At 44.1% G+C, this 15,155-nt stretch overlaps 1 protein-coding gene across 1 annotated transcript in view; it reads right to left on the bottom strand.

The window, feature by feature from the left end:
• LOC138567884 (otoancorin-like) overlaps positions 1-15,155 on the bottom strand; it is a 701,441-nt gene that overhangs the window by 314,374 nt on the left and 371,912 nt on the right. The window contains exon 16 of the mRNA XM_069646381.1: positions 8,380-8,509. Within this exon, the coding sequence (XP_069502482.1) occupies positions 8,380-8,509 (130 nt within the window). The remainder of the gene's footprint in view (positions 1-8,379; positions 8,510-15,155) is intronic.

Below are 15,155 nucleotides of genomic sequence, written 5' to 3'. Positions count from 1 at the left end.
CATACAGACAGAATACAATGCAAATCTTTCCATGTGTGGGAGAGGAGCCGGTGATCTCGACAGGGAAGCCTATATGGACAGCCTCGACTGAGCACCAAGAAGCCATGGTTCTGACGTCATTAGTGACACCATGACATAGCTGCGTTAGACATGAAGCACATGTGCAGTCCGCACTGCATCACATAAACACACACTCGTATACATGAAGAACACGAGCGCATAGTTCTTTAGCTAGAGGACAGATACATATACATAATGTCAATGCTTTTATTTAGCCAAATGCAGTAACGTAGAACCTCAAGGCACAAGAGGTCCTGAGCAAGCTTGCTGATGCTTAAAGCCAATAGTCATGTGGACATAAAGGAGTGCACATTGAACCTGATTGAACCACATATAGCTAACCCATAGGGAACGTAGTACAACATGGACGATGTAGAAACCGCATTACAAGATTTAGGAAAATTACAGCAGGCCTCAAGCCACTGAGCATGAGTCGAGCAGAGCTGATTCAGGCAGCACAGAGACCAAGACACGTGAAACAGGCCGACAGCCAAGGTGTACGAAGACACATTCCAATCCCCAAATGACAAAGGGACCAGCTGCAGAGAAATTCAATAAATCCTTATAATTGTGAGCTGCCAAGCGAGACAATGGACAGTCATCCGCGGTGAGGAAGGGGAGCCAATCCCAGCAAACCAGATGCAGACTGCAACAAGTGTTGCAAACGTAAGGAGAACATTCTCATAGGCAAAGGTGGTGTACAATACAGACACATATTCTGCTCTAACCAATCACAGTTTAGTATTCCAGGGGGGGTTGGCGAGGGGCAAGAACCAATGGTGAGCACACTACTCTGCAATGATGTAATAGATAGTTCTTTCGGGATGGGACAGGCCAGCCAACTGACATTTGAGGTCCAGTAGAATAACACCTATTGGGTCCACTATAGGTAGTAGAGACCCTCAGTAGCCAATCCCTCATGGCGATATGTTTTTATGGGAAGGGCTCGAGTGATGACGCCATAGTGCTAGAAAATGAGCTTGCGCAGCGGGGAGCCTCAAGCTGTGACTGAATCTTCCTCTGTTCTTGTACTGATCCCTGTTGGTTTTATTTCCAATAAACCACAGTTTTTACTTGCCATTGACTGAGTTCTCCGTTTGTCTATAGATTTCTTATATCGCGCCACATAGCCAAGGGTCTCAGGGCGCTCACAGGCCAAGGACCAACACAGAAACATAAAAGTAGCTAGTTGATAAACAGGCAAGGACATCAATCTACACCTTTATCAAAAAGATATGTTTTGAACCTTTTTAAAAAGTCCCTATTGAAGGGACTGTTCAAAGCATAAAAAGGAGGGCATTCCAATGAGCAGGAGCCCATGCATCAAAACTAGAGCCACCAATTTTCTTTAAGGCGACCCGTGGTTGGAAAAGAAGGGCATCTTTATTTGAGCATAAGAAGTGTCTAATAGGTGCTATATAGGTAATATTTAAGATCCATCAAATACGCAATTGCAATTCAATGGTAATTCAACTCAGGTCAACATGCTAAGTGGTCGGACTCTGTATATATGCAATTATTCAAAGAACATCTTATTGGTTCGTACGACTGGGTTTCACCATTGGCGAATGTTCATTGACCAAATTAGTGCGCATGCACAAAAACACAATTTATAATATTGATAATATTTATTACAATACTCCAACTACATTTGCTGAGGTGCATATTATGTGCCTTATGCAAATAATTGGATAACCATTAAATATTTACATAATAAATTTAATTTGGTAACCTCAGCAGAGGTAGTGGGAGGCCGGAGGGTTCTCGATAGACAGTTACAATGCTGTAGACTATGCTGAAAATGGTTAAAAGAACTTTTGAATGCCGAAACAAGTGCTTTAGAAAATCGAACAAACTGAAAGTTATTTGCACTTTTGAATCTTAAACAGATACTTTTGCATATCAACCGAATTGAAAGCCATTATAAGCACTTTTCAATGCCGCTCAGAACAAAAGCAAGTTATGAGTACTTGATAATAGAATGAAAGCAAGATGGAGCAAGTAGAAGATACCACAAAATTAATGGTTTGAGACACAAGTGTTGGCAAAGCCAGGAGAATACCAAGAAGGGTGCGAGAGAAGAAACCAAGTATTGGGCAAAGCAAAAAGAGCTCAAGGAACTGAAGGTTAATGGAAAACCTGTATTGGCAAGAGCCAGAAGAATACAAAAGGTGTAACAAAGTGCATGATGGCCAACTAAGCCACGGTAAAGTGGTGGAAGAGTGTGACACTGATGAAAGAGACAAGCTTCACTTACAAAGGAAAGCAGTGGGCAATTGCTGATGAAAAGCAGATAAGAAGGAGTATCGGTTGCGTGACCTGTAATGGGTGGACCGTGTGGTCCGACAACTGCGCCTAGACCGAGTGCCCCCCTTTATGGGAAAGGCCCATGAAAGTCTCCATAAAGAAGCTTGTGTTTTGCAACAGCCGTTTATTTGATTTTGAAGTCAAGAAACAGACTTATCTTTGTGAACCAGTGAAAAGTACTGATGACAAGAGTGCTGGGCAGTGTCCCAAGGAATGGTATTGTTTTGAAAAGCTGTAAGATTTGAACTCTTGGGGAAGGGAACACCGATATCTTGTGAACTGTTTTGAACTTGGGGAAGGGGAAGCTGATTACAAGCCAAGGGCTGGAATAAGCTCAGAAATTTATTTCGAACACTATTTATTTTGATGCTGACATCCCTACACATTGTATACAGTTAGTTCTGAGGGCAAGTATAGGATTTGGATACATACTGTTATTAGATTTGGACATTCTGACACAGACTATCCTTAGTTTTCTTTAGGCAGGGAAATCCCACCTTAGCATAGTGCACGCTAAGCCTTGCTCGATCTTGCATTTAAGTTAAATGAAACTTTTGAGTACACATTTGAATCTGTTGTTTGTGTCAACTTTATGATGCCTTCACTGGAGGTAATTTGTATTTGTATTTTGTTTATTTGTAGTGCGCACCTTGCCCAGGGGCATATGGGCGCTTGTTTTAAGAGAGGGTTACAAGTTACAGCTTATGTTTTATAGAAACATTATACATTTTTACAACATATTTACATATAGTTCAGATCATAGCTTAGTGAGGATGGAGCGGATCAAAGTAAACAGTATACACAGTCTATAAACATTGAACAGCCGGTGAACGGATTAACAACCATATGGATTATATAGAGGTGGCTAAGGCATCCCGTTCATGTAGCCACTGTTTGGTTTTAGCTTTGAATGAATGAATGTGAGGAACGTTTCTGAGAGCATTGGGTAGGGTGTTCCAGAGCTTAGCCGCATGGACTGGGAAGCTCGAGCCACCAGCTGACTGTAACTTGAAGCTGGGAATAGTCAGAGTATGAGCCTGAGCAGATCTCAGGCGTCTGGTTGCTGTATGTTGTGCAAAGCGCGTGGATAAGTAGGCAGGGGCTGCATTGTTCTGGGCCTTGTGTGTTAGAACGAGTGCTTTGAGGGATATGCGATGAGTGATGGGTAGCCAATTCAGGTTACGTTTAGTGTTGGAGATGTGAGAGCGCCTGGGTACGTTGGGAGCTGCCCTTATAGTGTTGTTCTGCGTGACCTGGAGTTTATCAAGCTTTCTTTGACTGGTCCATAAGTAGAGGGCGTTGCAGTAGTCGATTTTGGACATGATGAGGGTTCTGGCGATGATCAGACAGTTGTCCGTTGTCAGAAAGGGGCGGCACGCTGTGATCAGTTTATAAGTATAAGATGACGCTGAGCTGAGACTACTGCATTGGTTTGTCGGTTGAGGGATAGAGTACAGTCTAGGTATATTCCAAGTGTTTTTGTGACGTTAGCGACTTTGATATCGTTCCCGTCAATAATAAAGGATTTGTATTTGGGGTCAAGTTTAGTAAGTTTGGACTGAGATCCTAGAATGTGTAACTCCGTTTTTTCATCATTAAGGCAGAGCCCATGACATGCCATCCAGGCCTGGATGACAGTGTAGATTGCATTGAGTGCTTTGGCATCTGTTACATAGTCGCCAGTGATAGGGATGAGTATCTGGGTGTCGTCCACATAATTAGTGTAGGAGACACCCAGAAAGTCAAGTATCTCAAAGAGCGGTTTAGTAAACACATTGTAAAGTGTGGGGGATAAACAAGAACCTTGTGGGACTCCGCACGGGACGTGAGCTGTGTCAGCTGCGGCTAGGGAAGAGAAGACCCTCATGGTTCTATTTGCCAGGAAAGAGCTGATCCAGGATGTGGCTGCATCCGAGAAGTGAGCCGCAATCTTGAGGTGATGGCAGAGGATTTGATGATCAACCAAATTGAAGGCTGCTGAAAGATCAAGGAGGAGCAGGAGCGCCTGTTTGCCCTTCAGGTCCTCGATTTGGGTTTTTAAATCAATTAAGGCTGTCTCCGTACCGTGTCTAGGATGAAAACCGGATTGTCTAAGCCCTAATAGATTGTTGATTTCAAGGTAGTTCAGGATTTGGAGATAGGCCGCTCGATCCAGAATTTTGAGTAGTTATGTCACTGTGGTGATGGGCCTGTAGTCGGAAGGGTTACTGGGATCGAGATTAGGTTTTTTGATTAACGGGATGACCCACGCATCCTTGAGGTTGTCAGGTACGGTGCCTGACTTGAAGGAAGCATTAATGAAAGCGGTAACGAAAGGGGCGAGATCATGTGCGGCTTCCTTTATGATCGGTGCAGGACAAGCGTCACCTTGGCAGTTGGGGGGCTTAAGCTTCATGATAATATTTTCAACTTTCTTGATGGTAAGGGGTGAGAAGTTAAAAGGTTTGAAGGAGTGTTTGGATGAGGGGGTTTTGTAAGACGGGGGTTACCTGCTCAGTCAGAAAGATAGCTCTTTTTTGTATTGATTTTGGCTTGGAGCAAGGCAATTTTGTCAAGCAGTGCCTTTTGAATGTTGGAGCATCACTCAGTGTCAGGGGTGCACGTATCAAGCGGGGCAACTGGGGACTCAAGTTCCTTGATGATCTTGAAGAGTTCCTTGGTATTTGATTGGGCTTGAATGATCCTTTTGTTGTACACTTCCTTTTTTGCTGCTAGGATGCCTTCTTTGTAAGTAAGGGAGGCTGTGGTAAGGTTATTTTTGTTAACTAGAGAAGGTGAACTTTTCCAATGAGCCTCCGCTTTTCTTTTTTCTTTTCTTTACGCAGGTCGCGTAAGTGCGGTGGGAACCAGGAATTAAGGTGGAGCCGAGGTAAAGGACTAATAAAGGACTTGCTGTTTCTAGTAACTATTAGAGCAGCAAAAACACTCCAGGTTGGTAATGGGCCAGCCATTTTAGGCAAAGCTTTAAGAGAAACACAGCCATGCTGTTGATGTAGCTTGCTGTTATCCAACCAGTTCAGACATGAAGTCTAATGGGGTTGTTGTAAGACCGAATGAGATTATTAAACAGGCCCTGGGTAGATCACTGGCCTTTAGTAACAAGAAGTATAAAGAATTTGCTTTTAAATCACAATGTGACAGTAAGTCGAGTTATGGAATGCTGCATGGCATGCCAATATGCACGCCTGATTTATGCAATCCTTCCATGTTCCTTACCAGGCCATATCAACTAAAAGACACTTTGAAGGAATAAAAGGGAATCCTTTTTCCCACTGCAGCCACCAAACTCGATCCTTGTCAGCCTTCAGAAGGAGCCAAATCAGCGATGGGGCCCACGTCTGAGCCGCAATACAAGGCCGGCCTAGCGAGCGCCATCTACGCTCCTGAGGTTCCAGAATAATATTGTCTTACCTCCTCATAGCTGATCGCCATCTTGAGGTCAGTGCACTGGCACCACCAAGGCAAGGCAAGGCAACAAGGCTCTCTGCTACTTCATCACCAGCATGGGAAGCACACCACCATGTAGAGCCTCACCTGCACATACTGCTGGCTCCTTCTATCTTCACCTCAGACACCCATGCTCAGGAACCAAATAGGGGAGAGTGCCAAACCCCAATGACTCCATATGAACAAGCTGGAGGGAAGACTTATTGCCAGCAGCTCTGCAAATTTCTCCTGATATCCACTGTTTGATATCCACACATAATGACTTCGAAAATGGGGCTGGAGAGAGAACTCGCAGTAGGCACATCTAATTGGTGACTGCACAGCCACGCCCCATTTTTTCTTTTTTTATGTAAAACTATTGCTTGAAAATGTGTCACACCTGCAAACGGAATCAAATTGAGTTGATCACGACCTCCCTTTCTAAGGTAGTGAACATTTGCGCAGCAGATGTCAGGATTCCATGCAGAAACGTGGCCAAGGGCATTTTAAACAGAAACGCCCAAGCTTGGGAACCTCACCACCAACTTTGCTCCATTGTTGGCCAACCTCCACCAAACTTTTCCAAATAGTGTGTTGGAAATGTTGGTGCTGATTGGAACTCGGGTTGTAGACTTACCTGTGGAGTGGAGAACAGGGGTGGAGCAAGCCGCGAAATTGTTGTTGGGCTGGATGGCTGTTTTGAAAGCTAGTAGTGAGTGGGGCCACTAAACCCACTGAGCATTGGGTCTCTCTTCCCCTTTCCTCCAAGCCCAGGAGGCTGCATAGCTATTGTGACTTCCTTTGGCCCATTGGATGCATTTTCTTACCCGTATTCAGAAGCTATTTATTTTCACAAAGATGCTAACCATTGGAGGTGCAGGGCTTCTAAGCTGAGCCCAGCAGTTAAGACTTTAGCTTCATCATAGGGTGGGATGGTCTATTTGATATTGCCTGGGCTGCGTCGGGTTTTTGCCTCTGCCAATGTAGGTCGCTTCTGCTGCTGCTTTCACGTGAATGATTGTTTAAAGTAAGCAAATGCACTGCTCTCTCTGGGAGATGCGACATTTCACAGGCGTTTGCCATGGCTCAGCCCTACAGAAGAGCTCTCAAAGTGGGAGTGCTTAACCCTTCCTAAGCCAAGGGCTGCCGCCGCCCCTGGTTCAGAATGGCAACCCCCTAATTACATGGCTTGGTATATTACATACTTCGGGCCTGATTTCCACAAATGTCTGCACATGGGAAAGTCCCATTGGAAACATTTTTGTAAATCAGGCCCTTAGACAGCAGTGGCTGCTTCCTTAAAATGAACAGTGTGGATTAGTATAAAGCAAATAATTGGGAGCCAGTTTCATTATTATGACTTGCCTTTCACCAATAAACTAATCCCCTTTTTACTCCATGAAAGTCTAAGCCTAAAAATCATGTAGTTCTGTGCAACAAGATTTCCTTTGTAACCCCATGACTCCACCTCAAATACAAACAAACGACGTGCTCACTCTGGTCAACAAGCCCCCTAATAGGCGAGCATACCACTCAGCAGGTAGAAGCATCATTTGGATTCAGTAAACATGTGGAACTTCACATGAGATGTATTACTGCATCTGAACCACATGGATATTACCTAAGCAAACAAACGCTGTTTCTTTTAAGACGAGGTGTTTCTTAAGCTTTGCACTTTATGTTACATAAAATGTCGGTTCATCATCCAGTGACATAAAAAGTAACCCCACAAACGGCCACACTGGTCATAATACCTGCCTGTCAGCACCCGCCCCCTCCCAGAAAACCTATATGATGTACATAATGGAACATTGTCCAAGCATTGTTCTGCCACTAATTAATATCTTTTACTACATTCAACCGCGAGCAGTTACGCAGACTTACTTGACATCAGCAAGCAAAGGTCATAATTATCAACCAGATCTACGTCAATTTACCTCCCAACAACTCACTGCAGATCGAATCAATCCATTTATTTCACAGAGTTCTTTCTTCTCAATAAAATGGGGTTTTATGTACATTTCACCACGAAACAGCTCACCGTTTTTTTTGTAGTGAGGGAAGCCGTTTTTGCCATCTTTATTACCCCTTCTAAGCAATTGGCCCCACCCTCCATTCATGGTGTTTGTTTCTAGGTGGTTTCCCTTTCCACGTTTTACTATTTTTTTTTACCACCAATTAAATGTTGTGTATGCATGTTATATTAAACTAAATGCCTTTTTATATTTCAGAGAGTTTTGCAGGTATCTCAATGAGTGCATTTTTGCTTACAACAACTTTCATTGACCTTCCTTTTCACTAGATGTATGACATAGACATGTATTTCTTTTAAATAAACAAGATTAGATCGTAGGCTACCAAAAAAACAAGAAACATGCATTTGGAACCGAAATTCATGGAAGTCTTTTTAACAGGTTATTTTTCCACAGTCCTTACATTGTCGAGTACCCAATATTTGAACATAGGTTTATGTAAACACAGTTTAACAAACAGTCTAATCAGCATGTTTACAAGTTGTCAAAATGGCTGCTGTTGCGCATTCGGCTTTGTGCGGCGGTGGCACACCGACATAGGAGCGGAACTTACCAAGTCTCTGATCAGACACGTTAGCACTGGGGCTGTAGTCGCTGACAGCATCAAATAAAGCAGACTTTATATCATCTGTAAACGCGGCTCCTGAAATCTTTGAGGCAATCTGTAAAACTGGATCGGGGAACTATTTTTTGATGGGGAGTAAAAAGGAGATGGGAGAGGGTTACACACGAAATGTTAATCATGGTTAACATGCACAAGAAAAAACGTGTTTTCACCCAAAAAGTTAAATCTAACATTTTCTCTGCAGATGTTCCTGACCACAGATTGGGTTCCATTACGAGTTTGGCAGTAATTCTGTGATATTTATGTGGAATTACCGACAAACTAATTTACCATTATCGCCTCTCGCACCTGCGGATTTAATCCCAAACTATGAGCAGTGGTGAACAGTGTTAATTTCCGTTTTTAGAGCCCAGAAGGCTCCATGGGAATTTCTTCAGATTTACTGCGGGTGGTAATTCTGCCATGGAGTAAAGTGGAGGATTTACCTCTAATTAAATGATCGAAGTAAATGTTCCACTTCACCACTGCACTCAGAATATGGTGGTGCAGTAAAACTGGGGCATAATTCTTTCACTGACAAAAATGTGGCGCTAATGGAATTACAGCTAAACACGTACTGCACTGAACTTGCAAATGAGGCCCATTGATTTACAGATAGGGGTTAAATCCTATAGTCAGACCTATTCAGGCACATTCCGAAATCTCATATGATCAGGTCGAAGGAGTAATTCATTTAGAGCAGTGAAAGTGCTCTCTGAAATCCTCTTTGACTCCTTTCGAGCTATGTTTTTGATGTTTTTATAAAACAGTCTACAGTATAAGACATACAGCGAACATTACACATTCGCCAGCTGTCGATATAATCGTAAAGATAAAACTAAACAACGATTTCTATAGAGAATGACACAAAAACTGGACAAGCAAGAAAACAAACTTATATTGTGCATATAAGAAAATTACATTTTTCCTCTTAACTTCCACAACCCGTTTCCCCGCCCCCAATCACTGTGCCTCATTTGCTCAGTTTCTGGACTAAAACATATATTATCAGAATTCAATAACGCTGAATCTATCCTCTCTGTGTGTGTCTTTTATCAGGTCTGAACGTTAAAATACCAATGGACTCACTGAGGACCTAAGCCTGATGGAGCTGAGTTTGGAGTACGGGTCGTGTTGGACAAGTCAGTTACGGATAGTACATACCATCAATCATTGTTTATGACTGTATCATGGATGTGTCCTTCCTCAGAAGAGTGTGTGCGTGGGGGGGAACGGACAAACCTTATTTAGTGGGGTTGGGCTTGCTCACATGGTGTGATATGGGCCCATTTTGAATAGCATTCCCAGAGTCGCTTTTGGTTCAGGTTCCACCCCGGGTGAAGAGCCCTCATCTCCCTCCCTTTGGTCCCTGGTCCAGACACCAGGCCATCCAATCAGTCCAGCAGGAGAGAGTATACTGCACAAAGCAGCACCATTTCTCTGCTCACTGAGCATCTTGAATGCACATATCTCGAATATTTTATCTTGAAAACTTTTATAGTGAATGCACTTTTTTTGGGGGTTGCGGGGCCCCCCCACAAACTCCTGTTTCCAACCCCTAAAAACCCACCCTGACCGTTTCCCGAACATATTTAACCCTTTACCGCACCCCTAAATGCATTCACTATGAAGGTTTTCAAGATAAAATATTTGCGATATGGGCATTCAATATAAAGGATTCGATATAAACACTGTATACCGAGAACCATGTGAAAATGTGTAAAGAGGGGCAGCTCATCGGGCTGTTCCTTTCCCTGCAAACCTGTGGTGCTTCCTCTAGGCCTGTGTGCTGATGGGGGCACTTTGGGATCAGGGGTCTACATGGTCAGTGCGAGGCTCCCTTCCCTTTGCTGCACTCTCCTGCCTCCTATTTGGAGAACAGAGGGAGACATAAAGGAGGCACGGTCAATCATGAGGATTTATAAGCCTTTTCCATGACAATTCATTGCACCCCAAGAGCCCACGACTTGCAGTCTGTGTGGATTGGGGCTTTGAAGACAGTACCTGGCATATTATAGATGTACCTGACCTTGGTTGTTGGATCAGGCCCTAAGGGACAGTATTGTGCCTGGACACGTGAAGCTGCGACAGCACTATGATATTGTGTTACTTGTTCAACCAGCTCTTCGCTTAACACTAACTCCAGTTTACTTTTCCCCCTAGCTTTGGTGTTTTTGAATACCATGGCTTTAGTCTTTTGGACATTGATGGTAAGCCATTTTCAATGCACAAATTCTCAAAAGCAGACAATTGAACATTGAGCCGGATTCAGTTAATGATAAGAGTGTCTGCAAACAACGCGGGGCAACTTTCCCCAGCCAGTGCCGGAGCATCACAATGCATGTTAATTAATTTAATAATCATGTTGTTCATAATAAGACAAAAAAGTTTCAGAGCAAGTACACATCCCGGGTGCACACCCGTCTGAAATGGAATATTTTCAGATACTCGGCCATCAGTACTATACCTAATCACGGCCTCATTGCCAGTTCTGAGGCTTTGTATTCCCCTCAGTAGGGGGATGGAAATGCCCATGTAAACCAAAGTATTCCAGAGCTTACACCTGGGCACCCTAGTGAATGCAGTCCTGAGGTCTATGAATACCACATGCAAGTTTATTGTCCGTAGCAGCACAGAATTGTCAGGCAGCAATCTCAACCTCAAGCACTGATTGATGGTACTAACCCCTTCCTTGAACCCGGCCTGGAGATTCGTATCTTCTATCGAAGTCTCCAGGTGCTTTAATATGACTTTGGCAAAAACCTTAGCCCCGGCGTCAAGCAGAGAGATTGGTCGATAGTTGTCCGGGTCCTCCCTGCTTCCCGTCTTATAAAATGGGACAATTTCGGCCTGTGCCCATGTCTGAGGAACAGTGTTAGATGACAATGCTGCATTAAAAAGCCTGGTGAGGTATGGCACCCAAATCCTAGATTTGGATTTATAACAGTATACTGGTATTTTATTGGGCCCTGGTGCTTTTTCGTCTTTTTGGCCAGTTAGAGCAACTAGCACCTCTTCCATGGTCAGGCTAATAGGGATATAACGATCTACAGTCCCTGGAACACAATTGCAGAATGTGTCCCAAATGTTCTGGATTCAGAGTTAAATTTACTGACGTGCGAATGTCATACTGACTCAGGGATATTACAATGGATCGTAGTCTGGATATCATTTCTACGAGTCGCTATAAGCACCCAAAAACCTTTTGGGTCTTTATCATAGATGGACTTCAATAGGGCATCCCAGGTTTGCCTAACGTACCCCTCCTTTTTGGCTTTTAATAACTTTTTCTAAAGAGCCGTTCCATCTGTAAAGCCACAGCAGTTCCCACAGGGGCTTTTTTTACACATCTAATTAAATGTTCTTTTGCACTCCTGCAGTCCTTGTCAAACCAAGGGTTAGTCATTGATGCATTTTTGATAGATATCTGGGTTGTTGGAAAGAGAAAGTGGAGAACATTTTGAAGGGGAGGGCTATTGAGATTGGGGATCTAATGACAAACCCCTGTAAGGTGAAGAAGCTCCAGGCTTGGGACTGGATGGACACTGAAGAGCGTTGTGGGAAAGATACATTGGGTTGCTTGATCATTGAGGATGGAAAGGGTATGAATGTGCTTCCAACCTACTTGCAGGAATGTCCTTCTCCAAAGATCTGTGATCTTTTACTTCGCTGTCGTCTAAATGTCTTGGACACAAGCGAAGTACAGTGGAGGAGGAAGACGCTGGGTGTCATAAATCCATGGTGTAGATTCTGCAAGCTGCCGGAAACGGTCGAATGTCCGATGCATTTGATAATGGCCTGTCAATCATTGGTCGAAGTCAGAAATTTCTTTTTGGAAGGACACATGGAAAAAGGGTCATCCCTGAGCCCAGTGGAGTGGTGGAAATGGGTATTAATGGGTGACTAAACTGGACTGGTAATTGCTACAATGAAAATGTTGGCGTTCGTTTTGATAGGAAAGGGTGATGGTGAAGGGGGTTGATGAAAAGAATAGCTTCCTAGGCTTTGAATGTCATTTGAGAAGAGGGTGATGATTAAGTTGTAAATGTTAACGTTTTTTTTTATTTAACAAAATCATGTAACATTCATATCTACCTGACTTTTGTTTTTCAAACCAATAAAACATTTTAATAAAAAATAATTTTTAAAAATGAATGCATTTTCCGGAATTTGTCTTGGTTTAGTAGTGAAAAAGGGTCCCAACTCACCCACTAATAAGGAGTGTGCTATGATCACTCTGCTATCAGTGCCAGCATCTGGCTGGAAAAAGTCTTCTAACACAGGCATGGTATGGTATTTTTATTTGTAAAGCACCTTGTACACAAAACAAGTGTTTAAAGCGCTCAAGGAGGGAGGGAACAAGGGGTAAGTACAACAGTAATTCAGAGCCCTTGAATTTCTGAAAGATACAAATCTGCACAGGCAGAGTGGGTGCGCGGAACAAGTGCATATAATACTATTAATGGTGTAAATAACAGCAAATAGGTCTGATACCGATTCTGCAGTTTTTCCAAGTGTATTGAGGCGCCACGATGCAAGGAGGGGAGACAAGGGAAAACAGATAGACGATCTTCAAGGCATGGTGCATTCAGATCGTGCAATTGCGCAGACAGTTGCAGGAGAGGGGGTGGCAAGTGCAGGGGGAGGGGACCAAGTGCGCCCAGTCAGTCAGAAGCTGGGGTAAGTGCTGAGAGATGCCACTCTCATGGGTCATTGACCAGGTGCAGTAACGATCAGGCAAGTGCAAGCCCCGGGGTGGCAAGTGGATAGGAAGGTTACTGTTGTAAATCTGTGGCATCTTCTCCTCAGTATTTATCCAGACTCATTTGACAGCTTTGCTCGCGTGTCCAACCACTGCTATAGGTCTATTGAGCTATTGCTGGCCAGCATGTAAAGGCCCGAGCAGGGAAGATCCTACGCTCAGAACTAATGGCCAGTGATCACTTTCCACACTTTCTAGGACGTCAAAGTTCTTAATTTGTTTCAACAACTCCAAATTGACCAAAATATAGTCTATTAGGGAAGTTCACAAACCAGTAACAAAAGTATTTCTGGGAGGTGAGTCCCCAGAGAATCTGCCATCGCATGCTCTCATGCTTAGAGCCATGACCATGTGGACGACATTGACTGCATTCTTCTTGGGTGCCTAGGTTTCATTGCACAAAGACTTTCCACTTCCCAGATCCCACCTTCCTCTTCACAAAGTTCATCAGTCAATGACAGGGGCTCATACTGGAAGTTGAAGTCGCCCATTATGAGTATTGTAGGGTTAATTGGGTGCCTCTGCCTCCACAAATTAACCCTTGCCCTAAGCAAATTAAATAACTCGTCCTCCCTAGAAAGCATGTATCTGTTATACACAATGCTTTAGACCCATCCTTCAAACGTAGGTGGCGATCCAGTACATAACTGGTGGCAATATCAATCTGGGTGGCAAAGATGCTTCAATCCAAATTCAAATTCCCCTGCTTGGCCTCCCCCGTTTGCCCTTAGCAGCCAAGATCTCAAATGAGGCGTAGCCTTGTAAATGTGAGGCTGTGGTGGCTCAGGTTCCTTGCAACCATATAATCTTTTAATTTCTTACATATTGTAACCACTGGTTATCCCCCAGGTTTTTATTTAAGCCAGCAATGTTCCAGGACAGGATATGATATGATATGAAATTTTATTTGTATTACGCTCATACACAAGTGTTTCAGAGCGTGACAAGGCAAGGGAGCAGAACAAGGGAAAACAAAACCTCGATCTTACTAGGCCCAGTGACATTGAGAACGCGCAGATGCAGGGGAGAAAGAAGGGGGAACGTGCAGGGGGGGAGGGAAAAGTGGAAAGTGCTTAGCAAGGATAAAAAATACAGCACCAAGTGGTAGTGCAGCCAGCAAGTGGCTAGTGCTAGGTTTAAGGCAGAGACAGGTGGTGTCTAATTAGTCCAGAAAAAGGGGGGGACTGTAAGGTTACAGATACAGCCCCAAGTGCAAGGGTTGCTAGGGGGCAGTGCGGGTGTGTGGCAGGGTGGGCAAGTACCTGGGCCCGAAATCAGAGGGTAACCATGTGCACGATGACAAAGCTGAACAGATCAGCAGGGAATAGGAGGAGAGAAGGCAGAAGTAAAGAGGAAGGTCTTGAGGTGCTTCCGGAACCAGAGAGGGTTCTCCTCAAGTTTCAGAGTGGCAGGGAGGCTGTGCCAGAGATCTATCCCCAGCTCATTTCTTTGAGAAATTACTGATCCTGAGGGATTTGGAGGTGGAGGAGCGAAGAGCTCGAGAGGGAAGCTATTTACGGAGGGCGAGTTGAAGGTATTTTGGACCCAGGTGGACAATGCATAGGGTCTTCAATTTAATCCTTGCAGCCACTGGGAGCCAATGAAGAGATTTCAGGGCTGGAGAGATACGATCCATGAGCTTGAGGCAAAGGACAAGTCTTGCAGTCCTGTTATGGATGAGTTGTAAAGGGTGGAGGGTAGAAGCAGGTAGATTTAGAAAGAGGCTGTTGCAGTAGTCCAGCCTACAGAGAACCAGGGTTCAAGAGACAGTGAGCTTCTGGGGGAAGGAGAGGAAAGGCAGAATACCTCTGAGGCGGTGCAGTTGGAAGTTTGACTTTTTAGAGACATCAGAGATGTGGGCAGAAAAGGAAAGCATGGAGTCGAAGATGACCCTGAGGTTCTTTGCCTCACAGGTGGGGTTAGGAGGAGGGCCAAGGGAGGCTGGCCAGAGAATGACAGGAAA

This window comes from Ambystoma mexicanum, chromosome 2p (assembly GCF_040938575.1).
Source record: "Ambystoma mexicanum isolate Mex_15411 chromosome 2p, UKY_AmexF1_1, whole genome shotgun sequence".
NCBI lineage: Eukaryota > Metazoa > Chordata > Amphibia > Caudata > Ambystomatidae > Ambystoma > Ambystoma mexicanum.
This window is presented reverse-complemented; position numbering and strand designations above follow the sequence as displayed.